The following is a 25703-nucleotide window of genomic DNA, read 5'->3' on the forward strand; positions in this document are numbered from 1 at the left end:
TGGGATAACATACCAGCTCTTCTACTGTAGCGGGGCCTTTCGATCTCAGACGGAGGGTCCCTCTTGAAGTACCAATTTTTTCTGTTGATGTCTTTCCGGCTTTCGACCTTGGTCCTATTTCTGTAAAAACACATGAGTAGAAAAGGCGTGAGCTCAGAAAGTCTCCCAACAGGGGCTGTGAGAAACTGGTAATTTCCTCTAGGAAACAATACACAATTATGGCAGATTTGATAAAGGGTGTGCCTCCTTACAGAGTTACCAAAAACACACGCAGCCCACCTGGCTTCCATTATTCCCATATGTCTGAGGGCTGTTGGATGTACCAGAAGAAAGCATCCAGGTGAGAGGGTCTGGAAGCTTTACAAACGGAACAAAAGGAGTTGGTTTTATTTTCAGAGCAAAGAAGTGTGAGTGGCCCAGAAAGCAGCCAGGAAGTCCCATGGGACTTCCTCTCTGTCTGAAGGAAGCTGGGGAAGAGAGAAGGCTGATGAAGGAAGCTGGGGAAGAGAGAAGGCTGATGAAGGAGGCTGGGGAAGAGAGAAGGCTGATGAAGGAGGCTGGGGAAGAGAGAAGGCTGATGAAGGAAGCTGGGGAAGAGAGAAGGCTGATGAAGGAGGCTGGGGAAGAGAGAAGGCTGATGAAGGAGGCTGGGGAAGAGAGAAGGCTGATGAAGGGAAGCACTGTAACTTGATGCTTTGCAGACAGAATTCCACCTACCACATAGACTGTCCTGTGAAGCCTGCTGTTATCAACCCCATCTTACAAATAAGGAAATTAAAGCCAGTGCAGCTGTAATTCAAAACCAGGCATGGTGGCCCATGACTAATGTCAGCACTTGAAAGGCTGAGGCAGGGAGATTGCTAAACTCTTATCACATGATTCCCAAACTCTTCACTCCTTACTGAACAACACAGCAGCCCCTCAGGGACCAGCAGCTGGAAGAACGGCTTCAAAGGAGATCCTACAGAGTGAGGCCCAGAATTAAAATAAGCTGGGGCACTTCCAAAGAAGGAACTCCCACAGTCTCCAGGGAGCGTCCAAGAGAAGCCACTGCTGTCCTGGGCTCACTTTGCCTACACTTTACTTTGGTTTTTCTTTTGCAATGCAGTAAGTGTGGTTTTCCAAGGCATTAATCCTAAGCAGGAACACAACCCAGGGAGAGGGGAGGTCGAGTAATTGGAAGGGGTGTGCCCCATCTAGACCTCTCCAATAACACATGCCCTGTGGGAACAAAGGCCCTGCTTAGCCAGACTCACTGTTGGCAAAGAAACTGGATACTCAGAGGTTTGTGTGAATTTCCTGATTCTTTTTTCAATTTAAGCCATTAAGCCCAATCCTTTAAAAATAGCACACTGACAAAAATAAAAAGAAATCAGGATCTAAATAAGTACAGGCTACCAACCCATAACCTCTGCAAACGTGTTCAAGTCCCTTTGGCTGCTTTCCCTCTGCAGCTGCAGCTTAGGGCAGAGTAGCAGGGGCTCGACCACCCAGAAAGCAGCTGAGCCTGCAGTCAGTCAGTGAGGACCTGCAGAACGTACTGCTGAATTCGAGCAGCAGAGAGGTCTGTGCAGACGTCAGAGGTGCACGCAGGTGTGCTCTTGATAAGAGCCCTAGACCGGTGTGCATCTTCTGCCAAGTTCTGTTTTCTTTCTGGGTATCTAGGTCAGTGTGATCAAGAATCTCACACATTCATTTTAACCCAAATTTAGGGTCAGAATCTCCAAAGTCCAAGTTCTCCTCTGAAAGTTACCATAGGATGAATAGACAGCCTACCCGAGAAGGAAGGATGCCATAAATGGTGTTGAGATGATGCCCAGAGGTTGGTCAGTGACTGAGCATCTTTCCAGAACAGTGAGGCTGCACCTACAAACTCAGCTCACAGCCCCGGCCTTGCCAGTTACTACATGTCCCTGGGGAAGAGAGGACTCTCAGCTGCTCAGAGCACAGTTTCAAAAACAGTGTCCGGTGAGAAAGAATAGGTCAGTCTGTCATCGGCACTGGCCAGCAGTGGGAGTGTTCCCAGCCCAGGGTCACATTCGTAAAGCAGGGAAGTCAGGCTTAGTTGTATGGTACCAGTAAGTGAACAAAACACACACATGAGTGCACATGCCACACTCAAGTTTGCCACGTCCCAACAGAGCTGGGAAACACACAGCACACACATGCCCACATCTCTCCACTTCATTCTGCCACAAACAGCACACAGCACACACACCAGCGCCACCGCAGTGTCCCCCTGCCATCTACCCAGCATTCTTTGTTTCTAAAACAAAATTTCCTACAGAGCAGACAGTGAACTGCTCAATCAACACACATGTGTTTTATTCTAGTATTACATACATGTGTCTAATCGAGTGTATATTAGCATATGCTTCAACCACTGTTGCTTAAAGGCTCGTGAACACAATCTACTCCTAGAAAATGAACCAGTTCCGCAGTCATTGAACAAATAGTAGGCACCTCATGTTTACAAAGCGAAGGACCCTAGTGCTGGAGTGTGTAGCTTCTAAAAGGCATGTCCAGCCCTCTGTGAAATCAGCCCACCTCTACAGAGGATATCTGTGAGAGGTGGCTTGTCAATTTGATACCATCTCAGTGAGAGACTGTGTAGAGCAGATTGGCCCCGTAGACATGTTAACTGACCTGAGAAGACCCAGCCAGAAAGCGTGCAGCACCAGTCCCTGAGCTCGAGTCCAGGGTTATGTAAGTGCGAGAACCTGAGCTGGGTGATAAGCATTTCCACATTGAGTGTAGATGAGAAATGAACTAATTTCCTGTCTCCATCACTGCCCTGCTATGATAGACTGTAGCCATGAACTGTGAGCTAAAATAAATGCATTCTCCACTTTCTGCCAGGATATTTTATCACAGCAACAGAAACGAAGCTAGGACAAGTCTCCGCAACACTCCTCTCCACAACAGCAGAGTCTAGAAGGGAAATTACGGGCTGGAGAGATGGCTCAGCGGTTAAGAGCACTGACCGCTCTTCCAGAGGTCCTGAGTTCAATTCCCAGCAACCACATGGAGGCTCACAGTCGTCTGTGACGCAGTTTGCCCATATACGCCCCACAGACCGCCGCCGCAGATCGGCACCTCCCCAACCAGAGCGGAGAGCTCACGCTGACCGTCTCTATCACAGTCCGTGCGGACACTTGGGCTCACTCTTGGTACCCTAGCTGCTTAGGGCCTGCGCCCATCACTGAGTGTCACGAAGAGTCACTGCCCCAAAATCTCCTTATTGGTAGCATTTGTTTTTATGACAGCCAGCTTCTTCTCAGAGAGTGTCACTTCCAAGCCCACCACTTGATGGCACTAAAGCAGAAGTTAAGCTCTGCTTTCTGACAGCCTCCAGACTGGCGTCACCCAGCCTGGCTTTTTCCAAGATTTGAGGAGGTTTCGGGGGCAGGTCAACTTGTTCCTACATGAAAACAGGCAGGATGATCCGGCTCTCATCGCGAGGCTGGTGTAGGAGAAGACAGGGTTAATGTTTGGGGAATGTTTAAAGATTCTGAACGTTGATAGTCTGGCCGAACTTGGAGTATAGCCTACCTCTGCATGTCTGGACAGGCAGACCCAGGCCCTAAATCCATCAGTGCACAGAAATGGGTAGACACAGGCTTCTCTGGGGATGAGTTAGGAGGGGACATGGTTCAGACTGTAGATCTGTAGCCAGCCTCAACCTGTAAGGCCACTACACTCACACATAAGGATTCTCCTCTCTCATTGGATAGCTGCCTGCCACCATCACTGAGAACATAGAACACCCCATCACTGCTGGCTGCCTCTGCAGTGAACCGAGTGTCACCGAGAGACAGCTGTGTTTCTCCCAAACCTTCTCATAGCTGTGATGTCTGTCACTCTAATTATGTGATTTAATTTTAAAGAACACGAGCTGATGACACGGGGAGCTATAATTACCCAAAAAATTAGGTTAAGTGCTTTGGAGCAACTTTGTAAGAGTTGAAGAAAAAAAAAAAAACGAAGGCAAGTGGGTGGCCCTAGGAGATTGGAAAAAGTATTACAGTCATGGTCATTTCACAAACCAGGCTCTTCTTTTTAATGAAAGAACTCACATGTGTTCCTTAACGTTGTGATTATATAAGAAAGAAGTCCAGTTAGGTGTGGTGGCAGTTACACTCAGGAGCCAGAGGCAGGAAGATCTGAGTTCAAGGCCAACCCTGGCTACATGAGACCTGAAGGAAGGAATGAAGCAAGCTGGGGAGGGAAGATTTCACACATTCTGGTTTGTGTGAAAAGAAAAGAAAAGGCCTTTTAGGAGCTAAAGGACAAAGATGCTTGCCACATGAGCCTAGTAACCTGAGTCCCATCCACAGGATCAAAATAAACACATCCTCTGCCCTCCATAAATGTGCCTTGCATACAACATACACACTAATAATGACTAATGATGAGTGAAAACAAATAATGATGATACTGATGATGAATAAAAGCCCTTTTAGGTCGAGAATTGTAAAATAATGTACTTTATTTATTTATTTATTTATTTATTTATTTATTTTTGGTTTTTCAAGACAGGGTTTCTCTGTATAGCCCTGGCTGTCCTGGAACTCACTTTGTAGACCAGGCTGGCCTCGAACTCAGAAATCCGCCTGCCTCTGCCTCCTAAGTGCTGGGATTAAAGGCGTGCGCCACCACGCCCAGCTATAATGTACATTTTTATGTCTCAAATTAAAGTGCAGCATTCATACAGACGTGAATTGCTTTAGTGACGATCAGCTGGCATTTTTAGCAAGCCTACAAACTCAATCTTAGCTGTCTGGTAGGAAGAAAAGCGTTCGTCTCCAGTCCCACTCCAAAGCCAGGATGTGAATCCCAGGGAAATCAGTGTAGACAAAACTGATTCGAAAGCCTGTTGTGTCTCAGGACAAGCATTAGCAACGTGGCTTGGCTCCTCAGTAGCAAGAGGAAGTGGCACTCTCCCGGTTCTTCATGCCACGAAGGACTTAGCCTGGAGTATGATGCCACACTTGAGGGCAGGGGCAAAGAACAGGATCTCAGCAAACAGTAGGCACAAAGGGACTGAACGCTACCTGAGCGGTCAAGAGAGTCCAGGGAGTGAGGCATAGCTCAGAGCCTGTGCCTGGCACACCTGAGACCCTGGGATCCACCTAGAACTTCTGTTTAAGTTTCAGAAGTCAGGAGGAAAGGCAAAACAAAATCTTACGAGCACACAAGAGACCATAGAGAAGGGTTACATCCTAGATGGCTGGAAGCCATTTATAAAGAAAGTGAAAGAGAAAAAAAAATCAGTATTTTAGTAACATAGAAAAAAAGAAATTAATCTCTTACGGTTCAAAACTGATGTAATTTTTAAAATATGTTTCTCATTAAATTTCAGCTGAATGTATGGGCTCATTTCATTTTTTCTAACTCCTCAAAAATATGATCTGGCCCTTTAACCATATTTTTTTCTTTTTCCTTTTCTTTCTCTTTTCTTCTTACTTACCAGCTCAGGGTGAGCTGCTGGAATTCATTATATAGCACAGGCCTGCTTCAAACTCCAATGATCTTCCTGCCTTGGCCTCTTGAGTACTGTGATTACAGACATGAGCCACCAAGCCCAACTGCCCTGACCTTTTGGGACATCTATGGGGACTTTCCACTGAGATCTGACGGCCCCCATGGTACACTTGGTTTTCACACAACGTCATAGCTTACAGTCATGTTCTAATGGCCGTGGCTAATGGTTTACCCTGTACAGCAATCGCCCTTTGGTCAATGTGCACCATGGCCCACAGGCAGTGATTAAAAGCATGGACTGTAGACTCTCAACTAAGCCAGCATCCTCGGAGCTTGCAGCTACAGCTTGAGGAGTAAAATCCTTATCTGTAAGCAGAATGTTGTCTACAGGGCTGAGCAGGCTCCCACAGAGCGAATGCATGGAGGACTCTGGGCCGGGCAGCCTACACCTACTAGCAGACTGCTGTGGCTGCCCAATGGTTGAGAGAGGGTGAAGGGTGACTGGGAGTGGGAAGGAGGGAGGGAGGCAGAAATGGAGGGAGGGAAGGAGGTGGGGAGGGGGGGAGGGAGGCTCTTCACTCCCTCCAGAACAAAGCCATTCACACTCTTTCTGAAAATGGGAAACATGCGAAGGTCCTTCTTCATAAGTTCAAAAAGTTCACTCCAAACATCAGAAGCACAGGCCTCTCTCCCTCTGTCTCTGTCTCTTTGTCTTCATTCGCATATATTTTCACCCCTCTCAAATAAAGCCATATAATGGCTCCCTTCAATTGGGAGTAGCAGTAGATAAGCCTAATAGGGTTCCACTCAGAGTCCCCAAAACAGAGAGATGCAGCAAAGCCTTCACAGATGCTCCACACAGGAGATCCTCTAGAGGCTGTCCCATTAGCAGGAGGCCTTGCAGGGGAAGAACAGTGCTGTGGAGAGCCAGGGTGATGGATGTAATCCCAGAACTCTGGCCTCTGCCCCCTCCATCCCAGAAAGGGAAACACAGCCCTCCCCTAACCTGCCTCCATCTTGAGTGGGACGACAGAGCTTGGCAGAACGTTGCAACAGACTCCAAGCTGCAAATCCAGGGATGCTTGCCGTCCCTGGGTTCCCAGAACAGACAGATCTCAGGGACTGACAAATACAAGCCAGGTTCACTAGGAGCAGACCCTACCACCGGTTTATCCCACAGGAAGAGAGTGGTTTTACACAGCATTGAAACCAACGGGTGTCATTTTATAGAACTGCTGTGTTAACTCTACAATCTTGCGATTATTTTTAATTATGCACATACACAAACGTGCATTGAGTATGTGTGTGTGTGTGTGTGTGTGTGTGTGAGAGAGAGAGAGAGAGAGAGAGAGAGAGAGAGAAGGGGGGGGTCAGAATCTTCCTTTAAAAGTGGTGTCTGAGCAGACACCCAGCCACCAGGGGTAAAGACGCGAGATGACCACAGCCAACGGCAGAGAGGACTGAACAGAGCAGAGGAGAAACCGGTCCAGCCCATGAGTTCTGCAAAGTCAAAGACTTCAGAAGCAAGGAGAGGGCAGTTGCACAGTCCCGCCCAGCCGGGTGACTCTGCGCTTTCTCTCTCTGGCCTGCCTGGGATGATTCATCTAAAACTTCCCTCCGACTGCTGTGAGCCCTGAGCTGCTCAGGATACTTGGCAGCAGATCAAAGGGCTGGGCATGAAGGGCGTTCCCTTGGGCCAAGGCTCTAAACTGGGAGTTAGCAATTATGTCTGATGCATTCATGAGTGTTATGCACATACGGTGCTTGTAGCTTTTTCTTTTTTTAACTAGTTGACAACTTTTTGGTTATTGGTTTGTTTTATTTATTTATTTATTTATTTATTTATTTATTTAGAGACATGGTCTCATGTAGCCCAGACTGGCCTTGAACTTAATTTGTAGTCAAAGGTGATCTTGAATTCCTGATCCTCCTACATTCAGCTCGCACACGATGAGATTACAGGCTGAAGATTCTTAAAGTCCTGGTTTATGTGGTACTGGGGACCGAACCTAAGACTCCGGACATTCTAGGCAAACACTCTACACCCCAACCGCACTTCTATCTCTCTCTCTCTCTCTCTCTCTCTCTCGATGGGGATTGTACTCACTACAAAGACCAGTCTAATATCAAAGTCAGAGATCTGCCTGCCTCTACCGCCTGAGTACTGTGGTTCAAGTGCTTGCAACACCATACCTGGCAAATTTTTGTTTTCAATAAGGGTTTACAGCTTGCTTAGAAAGAGTCCCTATGTTGGTAACCAGCTGAGTCTTCCATTGAAAATATTTAGACCAGTTTTGCTTAGAATTCATCTCAAACATTTACTACGCCCCATTAAAGACAACCTGGCCCTTCATTCATCTTCTTCCACAGAATCATTGTGACAGAATGAGTTATACTGCATTAAACATTAATGACAACCCCATTTTGTCCTTGTAAGCACTTTAAAACCTTGACCAAAACAATGTTCGTCAATGACAGATAAAATGCATTATCGATCTAAAACCCCGAATTTTCCCCAAAGCCCCTTCCACACCCCAAATGCCCATTTATTTTTTTAAGCTTTATTTATTTATTTATTTAATGTATGAGTCCACTGTAGATGTCTTCAGACACACTAGAAGAGGGCATCAGATCCCATTACAGATGGTTGTGAGCCACCATGTGGTTGCTGGGAATTGAACTCAGGACCTCTGGACGAACAGTCAGTGCCCTTAACGGTTGAGCCATCTCTCCAGCCCCCATTTCTAATGTTAACACCATTCTTTCATTCAGCCTTCCAGGACAGAAACCTCAAGAGTAAGGGTGAGTTATGGGCTTCCCTCCCATAGGCCTAGGTATCCAGCAAGCCAGCTCCTACCTGCGCCTACCCCTAAGAGTGTTAAGGAGATATTTGAAGCGGTTTCTAGTTAGGGTGTGACTTGGCCCTTAGCACATACCTTTAATCCCTCGGGCTGGAATGCAGACACACACCCTTAATCCCAAACATTGAAGGAAAGTTAGTTTGTAGAAGGAAGCACCTGTGTTTGGAAATGATGTCTAATTGAATAGCAAAGTGACAAATCAGAGAAAGACTTGACAGGGTAGGCTGTGCCTAACTCTCTCAAGAAGAGAGAGGAAAGAGAAGAGACAGTCAGTACAGGAGAGAGAGGAGAGTGCGGCACAGGATATGGCAGAGTTCTCAGAGAGCAGGACAGGAGAGTTGAGAGGGAGAGTGGAGCAAGGGGGGGGGGTGCGCGGGGGTGGGGGGGTGGAGTTTTAAAGAGACAGGTCGAAAAGAGAACAAGCTAGACACAGGTGAAGACAGAACGAAAACGGGAATGAGAAGGAGCCAGAGTAGAAAAGATTGCTAGAGTTGAGGCCATGCAGAGCAACTCAGGGGTCAAGAGGAAAACCAGATTGAATAAGTCAACTGGGAGAGGAGTTTGAGCCACAACAGCTGAGTTGAACCAGCCAGCCAGAGTTCAGAAAGAACTAGGAAGGGGTGACCTTATCCAGCAGCGAGTCTCAGAGGCCGGAAACATCCTAGGCTGGAGTGGAGTGTACGGAGGCTGGAACCTCCCAGGACTGGGTTAGCAGACTGAGGCAGGACACCTCAGAGGTGACAACTTAGGAGAATGAGAAATCCTTTTCTGATGAATTGTTCCTCTTTCCTTCCTTAGAATGCCCACTGCTGCTCAAGAATGCCCACTGCTGCTCACGGCCCTCAGCACGTAGCATTTCCTCTCTGTTACTCGGCCAGAGAAACACCATCCCGAGCGAGCATCTTCTCTAGTCAGATACAGCAGCACTAGTCTTTCTGACTTAATGTTGTGACTTCACCGTGTGTCACTTTTAAAACCAGCATGGAACGGCTCACTCTCAGCCTCCAAAGAAAGCCCGTGTTCCCCCCGCCTGGCTTCCAAGCTTCCCTGACTCTAAGTAGCTTTTGCTGACTATCCTGCTGCAGTTCCTGCAGCTGGTGCTCTTCACTGCCACGGACCTCCCAAACCCTCCTGCCTTCAAATACGTTCCTGCCACGCTCCCAGGACAAGTTCAGGTGTGATTTTCACGGAGCTTCTTTCTCACCCAGTCCCACCTGCTCCCGCGTCCCCTCTCACAATGCCCATTAGATTTCCACGGCGTGTTCCAAACATCAGCCCACAATCCCATGCATAAGAAATGCCAAAGCAGGGCCTGGAGAGATGGCTCAGTGGTTAAAATCCCTGGCTGCTCTCTCAAGGACTTGGGTCTGGCCGCTCTTCAGCTGTAATTCTAGTTCTTGGAGATACAAAACTCTTTTTTGGCCTCCTCAGGCACCAGGCAGAAACACAAATGCAGACAAAATACTATACACATAAATCTGTTTTAAAGGTGTAAAAAGAAACAGAAATAAGGGGCTGGATGGCTCAGCAGTTAAGAGCACTGATTTCTTCCAGAGGTCCTGAGTTCAAGTCCCAGCAACGACATGGTGGCTCACAACCATCTGTAATGGGATCTGATGCCCTCTTCTGGTGTGTCTGAAGAGAGCTACAGTGTACGCATATAAATTAATTAATTAATTAAAATTTAAAAGAAAAGAAATAATTGTCAAAGAGGATTCTTGATCCCCTACTAATACCAAACAAGTACACTTGTGCACCAATCCCCAGCTGTGGGTTTCGCGAGAAAACTCATCTGTCTTAGTTTTGTCTGGGTGGACTTTGTTTGCATCCCAGGATCCAAAGGCCTAAGGTTGTTCTCAGTGATCATGGTCCCACCCTGTCTAGTCATTGTGTCCACTTTCAAGCCAAGCCAGAGTGAAGAAAGTCTCTTGGAAAACCACCACTCGCTCTCACAGTTCTGACACCTGTTATCATCTGGTCAGGAGGCCCAGTACTTTTCTCTGGTCCTTAACCTTGACACAAGCCAGGCATAGCCATCTGTCTCATGGCATCCTCTTGGGAAAGTTTCCACCCAGCCTTCCCACTTACTCCCACGCAATCACACAATCACATTTATTATATTTTTATTTATTTAGTATTTATGTGTTATTATATATTAATTCATACATTTATAAATTATACGTATATATTATTATATAAACATTATATTATAATATACTTACATATTATTACATTTATTTATTATTATGCCCAGCTCCTGAATGAACTGTGCAGTCTACATCACAGCGCGGCAGCCTCTGAGCCTGCGGGACATTGTAAAGCAGGAACACCACACACTGTTAACACCTCGGACCTGGCCAGGCTTCTCTCTCCCTACACTTCCTCTCCACCCTCTGTGACTCGGTGAGTAATGAATCCACCCCAAGACTCAGTTTCCTCACTGGGAAAGCCGTCTTGGAATCGTGTGAGGATTAACTGGGTCATGACAGCATCGGCTCCCGACTCTGTGACTCAAGTACGGTTCCACATACTTCACATGCATCAGTCGTGCTAAATTCAGATGTTATAGATTAGAAAGAGGGGAATCTGGGCTATGTAACCCAGTGATCACTGAGCTAATAAGAAGCTAGAAGCTGGAAACAACCCAGATGTCCCTGAGAGGAAAAATGAATACAGAAAATGTGGTACATTTACACAATGAATATTGCTCAGCTATTAAAAACAATGACTTCATGAAATTCTCAGGCAAATGGATGAAACTAGAAAATATAATCCTGAGTGAGATAACCCAGTACAAAAGAACACACAGGAGAAGACGGGGAAGGAAAAAAGCTGGCCAGTTCAGATATGGGAAGAATGGGGAGAAGTATAGAGGGTTGGGAATTTGAAAGTAGGTGTGAAGCAGTGGGGAAGGGGGAACTGAGGGTAGCCACTAGAAAGTCCCAGAGGCCTGGGACCCAAGAGGTCCCCAGGACCCAACAGGGAGGACATTAGCCAAAATATCCAACAAAGCAGAGAGAGAACCTGTAGAGACCATATCAGTGGATAGGCATGGCCCCCGGTTGAGAAATGGGGCCACTCACCCACCTCAAAAATATTAATCCAGAATTCCTCCTGGCAAAAGGAAGTGCAGGACAAAGAGTGGAGCAGAGACTGAAGGAAAGGCCATCCAGGGACTGCCCCACCTAAGGATCCATCCCATCTGCGGACACTAAACCCAAACACTATTGCCAAGAAGAGCTTGCTGACAGAAGCCTGGTATAGCTGCCCCTGAGAAGCTCTGCCAGAGCTGCGGATGTACACCGCCAAACATCGGGCTGAGCGTGAGGACCCCAAGAGGGAAGTTAGGGCAAGAACTGTAAGGAGCTGAAGGGGTTTTCAGCCCCATAGAAAGAGCAACAATATCAACCAACCAGACCCCCCAAAGCTCCCAAGGAGTAAACCAACCAAAGAGTACACAGGGGGTACCCATGGCTCCAGCTGGATATGTAGCAGAGAACTGCCCTATCTGGCATCACTTTGAGGGGAACCCCTTGGTCCTGTGGAGGCTTGATGACCCAGGAGAGGGGAACGCTAGAGCATTGAGGCAGGAGTGGGTAGGCGAGTTGGGGAGCACCTCATAGAGGCAGGGGGAGGACATAGGGGGCTTGTGGGGGGGGGACTGGGAAGGGGAACAACATTTGAACTGAAAATAGAATAACCACTTTTTAAAAAAGAAAAAAAGAATCAAGGAAAAGATGCAAACACCAGTGTCTTGGCTCAGAGTTTTTGTCTTCCCTTCATCGTATTTCAATCACACATCCAGTAAGCGTTACTACTGTTAGTAAGATTAGTAGCTTCTTAGTGTATTTGCCTCTTTATCCAAATGTAAACGCCTGGGGACAGTACACAGTGACTCAGCATGGCAGTAGTCAGGAAGCAGGCTCTGGTCACTGTGACCTTCTCGCAGAGACCCTGGGAAAACAGCTTTAAGTTTAGAATGACTGTGGGGATTGGATGGTTTTTTTTTTGCTTATAAAAGTAGATGGGAGAGATGGCTCAGGGGATAACAGCACTTCTATTTAAGTATGAAGAGCTTAGTTCAAATCCCCAGCACCTACATAAGGAAGCCAAGCATGGCTACACAGGGTTGGGGGACAGAGACAGGCAGAGGACAGGAGCTCCATGACGAGCGAGCCTAGCTGAAACTGTGAGCTTTGGGTTCAGTGAGAGACCCTGGGCTAAGAAACAAGGCAGAGTGTATAAGAGATACTCACTGTCCTCCTCTGGTCTCCATAAGTAAACCACACTCATATGAACGTTCCCCTCACACATGTATTACACACAGAGAGAGACAGAGACAGAGACAGAGACAGAGACAGAGACAGAGACAGAGACAGAGACAGAGAGATCCCTTACAAAAGTGAATGGTTGCTGCCATCATGATATATTGCTAGGACCTGAGGTGAGGCAGCAGCAGTTTTTAACAAGCGTCTGTTCTCACCCGCTCTGCTGTCCCTGTGTCCTGTAAGTTCCTCTGTTGCTAAAATTACTCCTTGCAGAAAAGCTACACCCTTGCAGTGACTGCACAGGCTGAAGGGTCCTTGTCTGAAATCTTGGGGTCAGAAGTGTTTCAGCTATCAGGTTTTCAGATCTGGGGCCAGCTACATGTGTATGATAGGGTATCCTGGGACACTCAAACTTTATTGGCATTTCATATACCTCTAACTCACAACCTGAAGGCCACCATGAACATTATTTTTGATGCACCTGTGTTCTTACTGTGGCCCAACCCATTGGGACAGGTATGGGATTTTCCATTCCTAGTCAGGCCTGGTGCTCAAGAACTGGCAGTTAGGAAACATTTCTGATTTTAGATTTTGAGATAAGGGACGCTTAACCTGTGATAACAGCTAACTATTATTGAAGATTTGATGTATTAAGGACTACCGTACCACTTTTCCAGTGTAGTCTTCACAACAGACTAATGTGGTCAAGTCTAATCGGCATCTTTACTTTTGGTGTAGGGAAGCCAAGGCACAGAAAGGTTAAGAAATTCACTCACTCGTTCTCACACACTCAGCACCTGGCAGAGTGACAGACCTAAGTATTCATCTCATCTCCTGTCAGTTATTTCATATTTGTCCAGGGTAGTTTATAGAGTCCAGAGAACACAACAAACAAGCCAAAGTATTTGTAGTTGAATTTTTTACACTAAATGTAGCATGAATAGTCGACATCATCTTCTGAAGATCTGTGTAGCGTCTCTGTAATACGAGCACTTAGAAAGCAGAAGCCAGGGAATTGGCTCTGCAAAACTGGGGCCAGCCTGGTCTACGTAGTGAGCAGCAGGCCAGCCAGGGCTACATAGTGAGACCCTAAGAAGGGAGAAGAGGAAGGGAATGCAGGGGTTGTTTTTTTTTTTTTTTTAATGTTTGAAGTTTAGGAAGTTGTGTGATGGAAGGAGCATTTTTCTCCTCAGGTTTTCAGGGCAGCGTTTGGAAAGCTGAGTGAGCTAATGCAGGGCTGCTGCGTCATCTCCCGCTGTGTCACTCCAACAGTGTGTAACCACACTGTTCCACATACTTAACATCCCATTCTGATGGGTACATGTCGCAGAAAGGAAGCCTCTAAAAGCAGACCTGCTACAAAGCCTAAATACCCCCCAAAATCTAACCCCCAGATGTCTTAAGAGGAAACCATTTCCTCCCAACTCCCCTTCTGACTTGGAAAACACAGATCTCCTTCTGGGAGCCTCCGATCTCAAAGGGTAATAGTCACATATCTCCAGGATAAGACTCATTTAAGCAAAACACAAAGACCCTTAGCCCCAGTAGTTATGCCCACTACAGTTCAAAGGTCTCCTGGGAAAAGAAACTGGTCAGACTGGTCTGGTTTCAAGAGTCATTTCAACAGGGTTTCAACAGGGTTACACAGCTGAGGACAGTCTGGGTTTTCAGTGAGCAGGGGTTGAGCTCATTGTGAAAGCTATGTCCCTTTACACTGGCACAAGGAGAAAGGAAATGAGCCAGGCCCTAAAAAATATCTTTGGAGACGTTGCAGCCAGCACGTGATAAGGGCTGGCAGGCTGCCATGACAAGGGCATAGAAGACTCCAGCTCAGGAAAGAAAAGCGGATCAGATAGCAACTAACCAGGGGAAATCACGTCAGGTATGGGGAAGGCGTCACCTCACCCTTCCAACAGAAAGAAGTCCTCCTCCGAGCAGCTTTCAGTACTATGGTTTTGCTGTGACTCTCCGTGAGAAACGGATACACGCTAATGTATAATATGCACTATTAATACACACAAACAAACATACATAACTGAAACAGACCCGTGTTTGTAACAAATAAAGTTTTCCCTGGGGCTGGGAATGGAGCTGTTAGTAGAGTGCTATGGAGCACACATGAGACTCTGGTTCGAATCCCTAGCACTGCAGAAACAGCATATTAGTACACAGTTGTGACTCTAGCTCTTGGGAGGTAGAGGCAGAAGGCTCAGAAGGTTCAAGATCATTCTGGTGGTTTGGGTGGGAACGGCCCCCAGAGGTTCATAGATGTGACTGCTTAGTCATCAGCTCATAGATTTGAATGCTTAGTCATCAGGGAGTGGTAGCGGGAGTCATTAGGAGTGCCCAGTCAGGGTGGGTGTGGCATTGTTGGAGGAAGTGTGTCTCTAGGAGGTTGGGCTTTGAGATTTCAAGAGCCCAAGCTAAACACAGTGCCACTCTCGTCCTGTTGCTCTGGATCCAGACAGAGAACTCTCAGCTCCTCCTGGCACCATGTCAGCTTGCACACTGCCATGCTTCCCACCAATGGACTAAACTCTGAACCAATAAATCAGCCCCAATTAAATGCTTCCCTTTATAAGGGTTGCCATGGTCATGGTGATTCTGCACACAATGGAAACCCTAAGATAGAGTGTGTTTTCAGCCCTGCTCTGAGTAGGTGGCTGGTCCTACTAGTGACGGGACTGCTGACCAGCACAGAAGATTCCCAAGGATATGTTTTATAGTGGCCTTTACTCCTCCCTGAGCTCCAAAGCCCAGGGGATCTGCTCTTAGGAAGAGTGGCCTACAGTCACCTACAGCCTCCCTTTGGCCGTCCTCACTATGCTAGCTCCTTTTCCTTCTGCTGCGTGGATGCTGGCATTTCCCATGAAGCTCCGTTTACTGTCCTCTGTCTTCACGCTGAATGAGTAGATTTTTTTCCCCAGAGTATTAGAGTCCAGTCATTCATAAAACCCTTCTTCTAGGCTTCAGTCCTCAATGCCCACAGCCTTGCACAACTGGACTGTCTTTATAGATTTCAAACACATGAGATCCCAAAATATACTTCTTATCTCTCTTCCCTGTCTCCTTTCTAAATCTTCCCCATCTCACCTCATCTCAAAGAATCCCTCAACCAACCCATAAATCTATTGATTATTTGCAAGTCTTATTCCTTTATCTCTGCAGTCAACAGAGTTTACAATCCAACCTTCATGACATTTAGGAATATGCAATAAATATTCGACAGTCAACTCTCTAAATAAAAGTTCTGTCTTGGGCTGGGGAGGTAGCTTGATTGTAGGGTGTTTAGTATGTCCTGGGATTGTCCCCAAAACCATGTCTTGTGGCATTTGCCTACTTAAAGGTATAAATAACCCACTCTTATGATTTATAAGCAGTCAAGTCTGTCCCATGGCAGGAATGGTATCTATAAATGGTTCTTCCATAGCGTTAGCTGTTCCTCCAAGCCATTTCTCGTCTCCACACCTGTGGGACCAGCCTTAGTTCAGGATTCTGTCTTCTCCACAGCTAATGCAATATGATCTCTCTGATTTCCTGACTTCAACATCAAATCCTATATGTTCATTGATACAGTCTCAGTTATCATTCTGAAATCCAGGGCCCACCATGCTACGGCCTCTTATACACCATCCTGGGTTCTCCATGGACCACTCCCTGTCTTCAGAGATCAGGGTTTTGATAATGTGGACTTTCCTGACACTTGGTTTTCATTTCTGACACACTGGTGTGTGCAGCACTCTCAAATACACAATGGCCCATACTGAGCCCATTCTGCTCCTGTTCCCTGGGTCAACTTTCTCCAGGAAGTGTACAGAGCAAGCACCTGGCCACCTCTCAGGTGTAGCTCAAAACCCTTCTTTCAGGATTTTTCCTGGGCTGGAGATATAACCAAAAGGAGGAACATTTGCCAATATGTGCAAGGTCCCAGACTCAATCCCCAACACCTCCATCCCTCCCTCCCAGAGCCTTCCCTCAACACCTTATTCCTGCTTTTACACTCTAGTGTATTTAGCACCTCAACACCAACTGTTCACTTGATTTATTTTCATGTTCTTCTCATCTCACTAGATAGGAGCGTGTACATGTGGATCTTAGCATATGCCAAGCATACAGTCCAGAGATAGTATACAGTGAGCTATCAATAAGTGGCCAATATCATTACCTAGCACTCTAAAACCAGCACACACCAATGGCTCAGAAGGGACCTGTTGAAAGAAATGTACCAATATGTTCTTGACATCTACCAAGAGCAGATAAAAGCTAGAATATTAGTATATTCTAGACAGAGAATTCAAGAATTCATATATGGTCCAAGATCAGGCAATGGAATGTTTTTTTCCTTCATCCTTATGGTGGTTTCAATAAGAATGGCCCCTATAGATTCATATGTTTGAATGTTAAGGCAGTGGCTCTACTTGAGAAGGATTGGGTGGTGTGGCCTTGTTGGAGGAAATGTGTCACTGGAGGTGGGTTTGGAGGTGAGCCCAGGCCAGGACAGGTGTTTTTGTTGCCTGCAGATCCAGATGTAGAACTCTTAGTGCTGAGTGCTGCCATGCTCCCTGCCCTGATGATAATAGAATAAAACTCTGAAACTATAAGCCAGCTCTAATTAAACACTTTCTTTTATAAGAAGTGTCATAATCATGGTGTCTCTTCATAGCAACCATACTTTGACTAAGACATGAGAGAAAGAAAGAAAGAAAGAAAGAAAGAAAGAAAGAAAGAAAGAAAGAAAGAAAGAAGGAAGGAAGGAAGGAAGGAAGAAAGAAAGAAGAGAGAGAGAAAGAGAGAGAGGGAGAGAGGGAGGGAGAGAGAGAAAGAGGAGAGGAGAGGAGAGGAGAGGAGAGGAGAGGAGAGGAGAGGAGAGGAGAGGAGAGGAGAGGAGAGGAGAGGAAAGGAAAGGAAAGGAAAGGAAAGGAAAGGAAAGGAAAGGAAAGGAAAGGAAAGGAAAGGAAAGGAAAGGAAAGGAAAGGAACAAAATTTGCTCCTGATTCTAAGTCAATGATGGTTCTAGAAAATGCATGAAGAAAAGAAGGAAACACACAGATGATAAGATTGGGACCAAGAGAACCAGGAGACCTGCCTCCCTGACAAAGACTACACATTGGGGAAAAGCCAGAGAAAGAACAAAAAACTTTACTTTATTCCAGAGACAAAAAGCAGAGCAGCAAGAACCCAGCGTCAGAAGGTGGCTGAGTGAAGGGGCTTCCTTCTGAGCGGCCCCAGTAAAGGATCAGCCCACTGAGGGGAAAATACCTGCAGGCCATCAGTTCACGGAGTAAAAGCCAGCCACCACTCCAAAATCAACTTGCACATATCCCGACCCCACACCAACATAGTGTGGACTCTAACTCAATATCTTCCTGTTAGAAAAACCCTACTCAGGGCTTCTCCTCAGTGTGTCAATGGACTCCATGAGGCTCTAGAGAAGTTCTAGAGAGACTGAGCACATAAGTATATTTATTACATGTTTCTGATTCTGAAGGAGAAAAACAGGGTTTAACCATAGAACAGTATGACTAAGCACAACAACCCGTGTACGACTCGAAACTATCAGTAATCCGGCACCCAAATTAACAATGTCCCATATAGATACAGGGACTCCAGGGGTTTCAATGTATACAATAGTTGAACGTAGTGGCAGATGCCTGTAATTCCAGATCAGGAGTTCAAGACCATCCTCCAATATATAGTGAATTTGAAAGCAACACAAAAGCAAAAACATCTACAATAACTAAAGTGCACACAATAGAAAAAAATATAAAAAGATTAACTCTGGAAGACAGACTGTGTTTGTGGTCATTTGAATGTAACTGGCCCCTAAAGGCCCATGGAAAATGGCACTATTAGGAGGTGTGACCTTGTTGGACTAGGTGTGGCCTTGTTGGAGTAGGTGTGGCTTTGTTGAAGGAAGTGTGTCACTGCACAGGTCAGGCTCTGAGGTCTCATATATGCTCAAGCCATGCCCAGTGGGACAATCTCCTTCTGTTGCCTGCAGATCAAGACGGAGCACCTCCTGCATGCTGCCATGCTTCCCGCCATGATGATAATGGACTGAATCTCTGAAACTGTAAGCCAGCCCCAATTAAATGTTTCCCTCTATAAGAGTTATGGTGGCTATCACGTCTCTTCACAACAATAAAACCCTAACGAAAACAGTGTTGGAGATAAACATAAGAAGGAGTTCTGTTTCTTAAGTTATAGGGAGACTAGCTTTGCTTTACAAAGAGTCTTCATTGTGTAAGACAATGTATGCGAAGCCCCCGACTCCCATCAGTGTAAAGAGCAAACATTGGAAGAGCTGGGTGGAAAGGGACTGCTGCAGAGAGACCTTGCCATCCTGAGAGGAGAAAGGCATAGGTGCTGATGCACAGGCAGGAGTATGGCAGCACCACTTAGAGCTCTACCATGGTCCCTGAGAAGCAACGAGGCCGCAAGCATCCTCCTCTCAACCTTTCAGTGGAATCGTCTCCTATACACAACACAATTCCCACTACATTTATATCAATTGACAAAGAGTCATTTGGTAACACAGAGTACTTCCTAATTCCATGGATTCGGAGGTGACCTGTCGCTCGCTGGAAGGGGGAGGGGCAATATGTAATTGCATCCATTGCCCCGAGGAAACAACGTTAGAGACAAGTTAGAAGAAATATTTGTGTTATGAAGGCATCAGCAAGAACACAGGGTGTGTGGGGGCGAGGTCAGGGATGAGTCAGGACAGGTCCAGATGATCCTGCTGAGGATGTTTTAGCACTGCTGTGCATGAGGACTTCACACATTAAAATAGTGCGCTGAAGCAAGAGAAGCTGGCACATTCTCACACCATGGGATGGCCCTGGAGGTTTCACCAAGAGTTGAGACACAGCTGCTGTGGCTAAAACCAGATGTGACATGAAAGAGGGAGTCACTTCATGACGTGGCAAACTCTAAATGTCAAGAAGAAAGTGTTCTGAGTCTGTGAAACAGAGCGGATGACTGTGCTAAGTACCACGTCCATAAGAAGCCAACCTCTGTTGCTTGGGTCCCTGGGAAACAATTGTGGTTTGAAGAGCCCCATCAGAAATCTCTCTGCTCAGCACAGTGAGACAATACAGCATCCGTTGGCACAACCCCACCTCCAGCTCCATCCCTGGACATCTGACTCTGCAGAACTTGGTTTAGAAAAAGGTTCTTCAATGGAAAACTTTCCTTTCCCTTCAGAGTTACTTTCCTTCTAAGTAGTGCTGTCTGTAATATTCTGTGTTCTTCCCTAGTACAGTACAGTAGACAAGATGGTATGCTAAAAGCACACAGCCCCACAGAGCAGTATCCTGCCTCTTAGATAAACAAGGGGAAGAAAATGGTTTCTCTTTGTCTGTCTGTCCATCCATATCTCTCTCTCTCTCTCTCTCTCTCTCTCTCTGTCTGTCTCTCTCTCTCTCACACACACACACACACACACACACACACACACACACACACACACACACCACACACGGGCTCAACTTACCAAAAGCCTTCTTGGGTTCTATTAACTGCAAAGTAAAGAGCTCCTCCTTTTTCAATTCCTTTAACTTCTTAGCGACTTCAAAGTGACGCCACCCAACAATATTTTCTCCGTTTATACATTCGATATGATCCCCCACACAGATCGTTTTAACTGAGTCAATGGTGCTGCCATCTTTAATTCTCTGAAAGAGAGAAAATCAATGGTGATATCATGTGGAACTGTGTGGCTTTACCTCTTGTGTTCCTGCTGACATATTTACAATGTAGTTTAATGCTCACTTAGGGACAGAAGGTGAAGCGAGAAAGAACAAACGCCCTATCTCCACCTATTCTTCATCTTCCTTCCATTCAGAATTCAGCTAGCTCACAGCTACCATTTCCTCTAGACATCTTTCCCCAGCATCCTCCAACCCAGTCACCTAAGAAGGGTGAGACACTGTTCTTCCCTCTGCGTACCTGTCACACCTGCCACATCACATCCTTCTAAAACCCCTGTGAGAATCTACAGAGGGCATCAGATCCCCTGCAGATGAAGTTAGAGAGGGCTGCAGTGCTGGAAACCAAACATGTCCCCCGGAGGGGCAGCAACTGAGATATCTCTTCTGCTCCATGATACGTGGGTCTTCCTTGTCAAACAATTTGAACAAGACACATCTAATAGCTTTGTGCTTAAACCTGTTGTTACAAATGCAAAGGCTTAAGGAACGCTGTGATTACAGCCAAGGAGACCAACCTCCACTGCGTGGCAAGCATGGCTAACATTTCAGGAGTCCGTGAGACAGAGCTTTGCATCCATCAGTGAGGGAAGGTTCACCCTATTGATTTCCGTTGATGCATTTTAAATGGGAGGGGCACAGGCCCACGGAGAATGGACCACAAGCTATTTGATGAGGGTGTTCTTTTGTGTTTTACATGGTTACTACATTTGTTTATTTGTATGTGTCTCTGTCTGTGCTTGTGTGCCTGTGTGCCTGTGTCTGTCTGTCTGTGCCCGTGTGCCTGTGTCTCCGTGTCTGTCTGTCTATCTGTGCCTGTGTCTGTCTGTCTGTGCCTGTGTGCCTGTGTCTCTGGTCGGTCTGTCTGTCTGTGCCTGTGTCTGTCTGTATGTATGCCTGTATGTCTGTGTGCCTGTGTGTCTGTATGTGCTTGTGTGTCTGTATCTGTCTGTGCCTGTGTCTGTCTGTCTGTGTGTCTGTGTGTGCCTGTGTTTCTGTGTCTGTCTGTCTGTCTGTCTGTGCCTGTGTCTGTCTGTCTGTGTGTCTGTGTATCTGTGTGTGCCTGTTTCTGTGTCTGTCTGTCTGTCTGTATGTATGCCTGTATGTCTGTGTGCCTGTGTGTCTGTGTTTGTGTGTCTGTATCTGTCTGTGCCTGTGTCTGTCTGTCTGTGTGTCTGTGTGTCTGTGTGTGCCTGTGTTTCTGTGTCTGTCTGTCTGTCTGTCTGTCTGTGCCTGTGTCTGTCTGTGCCTGTGTCTGTCTGTCTGTGTGTCTGTGTGTCTGTGTGTGCCTGTGTTTCTGTGTCTGTCTGTCTGTCTGTCTGTGCCTGTGTCTGTCTGTGTGTCTGTGTGCCCGTGTGTCTGCATGTGCGCACACATGTATGGGAGTGCCCTGGCATGCCTGTGGAAGTCAGAGGACAGCGCTCAGCAGCCAGTGCTCCCCTTTCTCCGTGTGTGTCCTGAGGACCTAACTCAGATTGTCAGGCTTTGCAGCAAGCATCTTTACCCACTGTGTCATCTTAACAGCCTGTTTTGTTGGATTTAGGTTTTTAGAGACACAGTCTCTCTAAGTAGCCCAGGCTAGCCTGCAACTTACAATACCCCTGCATCTGGCTCCTAAATAAGGGGAGCCTGTGCCAGTTTATTAAAGTTTATTAAAGCTTAATTCTCTACAGTGTGCCTGTAATGCAGTTTCACTATGAGGTCTAAAATCCATTAGATGGCACCGAGAATTCTGAAGAGAATCAATAGCATACCACTTAAAAATCTAGTTTCTAAACTGTGGCAGAAAATAACAAAGTTAAACAAAAGATTGACATCTAAAGGAGAAAAAAAACTTATAAAATACACTGTTAGATAACCATTTTTAACCCAATAAGGGATTTGAGAATCTGCATTTAATTTTGAATTTTTTTAATCTTAATTGATGTCTTAATTCACCTGAAGCCTATTTTTTTCTCTTGATTAATTACAAAAACAAATTGCAGTGTTCTCATATATATCTTTTGGTGTTTTTTAATATGTGTTATAAATTTATTTAAAATAAGGCAATACATAAGCTTAATCATGTAAAAGACTTAGAAGTGATGCATGACTCTTACCTGTGAATTAAAGGTCAGATTAACAATGAGACGCTATCACCCAAGCTGTGAGATGATAGAAAGGTCACCAGAGAGCGCCCAGGCCAGAAGGAGAAAGGCAGGCACCAGAAGTCGGACAGCAGCAGGAGAGAGAGTCAGAGCACCTGTGGGCCACAGACGTGGAGCAGAAACAGGAAACCAGAAAGGTAAAACCAGGAGAAGAGCACCCAAGGATGCTCTGTGTGTGAGAGCATAACACTGGCTAATTTACGTCTGACCTGAGCCCCGGACTCCTGAGCCAACGGAATAAAAACTGAGGAAGTGGGTGTGTCCATTAGGGTTCTGTAGTTATGATGAAACACCATCACCAGGGCTGGGAATGGCGGGGCATGTCTTTAATCTCAATGTTTTGGAGGCAGAGGCAGGAAGATCTCTGTGAGTTTGAGGCAACCTAGTCTGCATAATTAGTTCAGGACAGACAGGATTATATAAAGAAACTCTCTCTCTCTCTCTCTCTCTCTCTCTCTCTCTCACACACACACACACACACACACACACACACACACACACAGACACCAAAACAGAAAACAAAGAACAGCAATTAGAAAGAAAGGGTTTATTTGGCTTAGATTTCCTAGGTCCCTTTGAGGGAAGCCAAGGTAGGAACTTAAGGCAAGAACCAGGAGTCAGGAAGTGACACAGAGACCATGGACGGATGCTGCTTCCTGGATTGCTCCTCCCGGCTTTCTCAGCCTGCTCCCTTAGAAAACCTAAGGCCCTCTGCTCAGGAATGGCAGTGCACTCAGCGAGCTAGCACTCCTTCATCAATCATTAATCAAGAATATGCCCCAAAGGCCTGCCTATGGCAGTAGCTCTCAACCTATGAATCCCAGACCTTTGGAGCTGAATGGCCCTTTCACAGGGGTCACCTAAGACCATTGGAAAGCACAGATATTTACATTATGATTCATAACAATAGCAACACTACAGTTTCGAAGCAGCAATAAAATAATTTTAGGTTTGGGAGTCACCACAACAGGAGTAACTGGACTAAAGGCCACTGGTCTATAGGCATCTGATGGAGGCACTTTCTCAGCATAGGTTCCTCTTCCCAGATAACTCTAGCTTGTATAAAGCTGACGAAAGAAAGAGAGAAGGAAGGAAGGAAGGAAGGAAGGAAGGAAGGAAGGAAGGAAGGAAAGAAAGAAGAAAAGAGAAGAGAAGGGAAGGGAAGGGAAGGGAAGGGAAGGGAAGGGAAGGGAAGGGAAGGGAAGGAAAGGAAAGGAAAGGAAAGGAAAGGAAAGGAAAGGAAAGGAAAGGAAAGGAAAGGAAAGGAAAGGAAAGGAAAGGAAAGGAAAGGAAAGAACAAGTAAGAATGAGCAATATCTCGGTCAGCGCAAGTGTTGGCTATGTCTGCAAGCATGGGTATATAAAGTCCAGGAGTGGTGTGTGTGTGTGTCTAATCCCAGCTTGGAGAGGCTGAAGCAAGAGGACTCCTGGAACTTGCCCAGATCCCAGTGAGAGATCCTGTCTCTGAAAAGACAGTAGATAGCTCCTGAGGGACACCACCTGACATTGACCTATGGCCTCCACATACACCTATACACTTGGGAACCCTTTTTTATTTAAATGAGATGTTAATGAATATAAACTTCTGAAATACAATGTGTTTTAACAATCACACAGTATCTGAACAGAGTTTAATAATACTGCTCAGGGTATTATCTGGTCCAAAGAATCAAGAAAAATGAAAGACATGCATTATTTACTAGTATATATAGAATTATACTATTCTATATTCACTAAAGAATCTAAAGAACTTTTTCCTCTCGTCTTGGCCCTTCCAAAGTGGTCCCCTGAGTAATTTTCAGCACTTGGATAATTTCCCTGCTCCAGAGAGTATATCCTGTCTTTCAATATAAGAACACATCAGAAACAACAATATGAACTAACCAGTACCCCCCAGAGCTCGTGTCTCTAGCTGCATATGTATCAGAAGATGGCCTAGTCAGTCATCATTGGAAAGAGGCCCATTGGTCTTGCAAACTTTATATGCCCCAGTACAGGGGAACGCCAGGGCCAAGAAGTGGGAGGGGGGGGAGGGGAATGGGGGGTAGGATAGAGGGGACTTTTGGGATAGCATTGGAAATATAAATGAAGAAAATACCTAATTTTTTTAAAAAAAGGACACATCAGAAAGTAACAGATTAGGGACTGAAGAGATGGCTCCGACGTTAAAAGCATTGGCTGCTCTTGCAGAGGACCCAGGTGCAATTCCCACATGGCACTTACAGCCATCTTTATTCCAGATCAGGTGATCTGACACCCCTTCTAGCCTCTGCAGGCACCAGGCATGCACAGAGGTTCGTGCACTACAAGTACCCACACACACATTTTTGTTGTTGTTGTTGTTGTTGCTGTTGTTGTTGTTGTTTTTGTTTTTGTTTTTCAAGACAGGGTTTCTCTGTGTAGCCCTGGCTATCCTGGAACTCACTCTGTAGACCAGGCTGGCCTCAAAATCAATAGACTAAGGAGAAAAACCACCCCCTCCCAAAAGAAAAAAAAAAAAGCTAAGGGATTATTCCAGAGATGTGGAACAACCATCAGAAAGCAGGCTGCCGCACTGGGCTTACAGAAGGGAGGGGAGGTGGGGAAAATAACCAAGAAAACCAAAGTGGACAGAGATAAGTTTTTCCTTCTTTGTTTTGTCTTGTGGTGAGACTAGGGCTCAAAGAAGGTTGGTTTCAAACCCTCCACAGAGCCAACAATGACCTGGAACTTCTGGTCGCTCTGCCTTTACCATCTGAGTGTGGGGATCATGGGTGTGGCCACTATGGCCACTTATGCTGTGCTGGGGATAGAACCCAAAGGTTTGTGCGTGCAAGTAGTACCCGCTGAACTACATCGCCAGCTCTGAGAATGAGTTTGTCAAGTCAAACCAATGTTTGATTCTTTTCAACTTCATAATTGTACTATGGGTATATGTAACATGAAGAATATTTTGTTCTTAGTGATTACACTCTGAAGTGGTTAGGGGTAAAAAGGATAAGTCTAGACAGAAAAACAGATATAAATATAAATGTGTATGAAAAACACAGCAAATTAACAAATGATAAAAACTGGACATTTGGTAAATTATATATAAAAGTTATTTTATAATTATTGTAATATTTTCAATTTTGAAATTATCCAATTTACATAATTTTTACTATCTGCATTTTAAAGTAGACTGTGTGTTGGCTTTGTCCTTTCTTATCATGACCTCTGTCCGCAAAGGACCAGTGACTCGTACTTTGAAACAGG

At 45.8% G+C, this 25703-nt stretch overlaps 1 protein-coding gene across 2 annotated transcripts in view; it reads right to left on the reverse strand.

Moving 5' to 3' along the window:
• The window catches only part of Gipc2 (GIPC PDZ domain containing family, member 2), a 72062-nt gene that overhangs the window by 14089 nt on the left and 32270 nt on the right, over positions 1-25703 (reverse strand). For both annotated transcript variants that reach the window (XM_011240165.2, NM_016867.1), the window contains exons 3-4: positions 20109-20289; positions 14-120 (exon numbers count right to left, since the gene is read on the reverse strand). In XM_011240165.2, the coding sequence (XP_011238467.1) occupies positions 14-120; positions 20109-20289 (288 nt within the window). The remainder of the gene's footprint in view (positions 1-13; positions 121-20108; positions 20290-25703) is intronic.

The sequence above is a fragment of the Mus musculus genome, chromosome 3, assembly GCF_000001635.26.
Source record: "Mus musculus strain C57BL/6J chromosome 3, GRCm38.p6 C57BL/6J".
Taxonomy (NCBI): domain Eukaryota; kingdom Metazoa; phylum Chordata; class Mammalia; order Rodentia; family Muridae; genus Mus; species Mus musculus.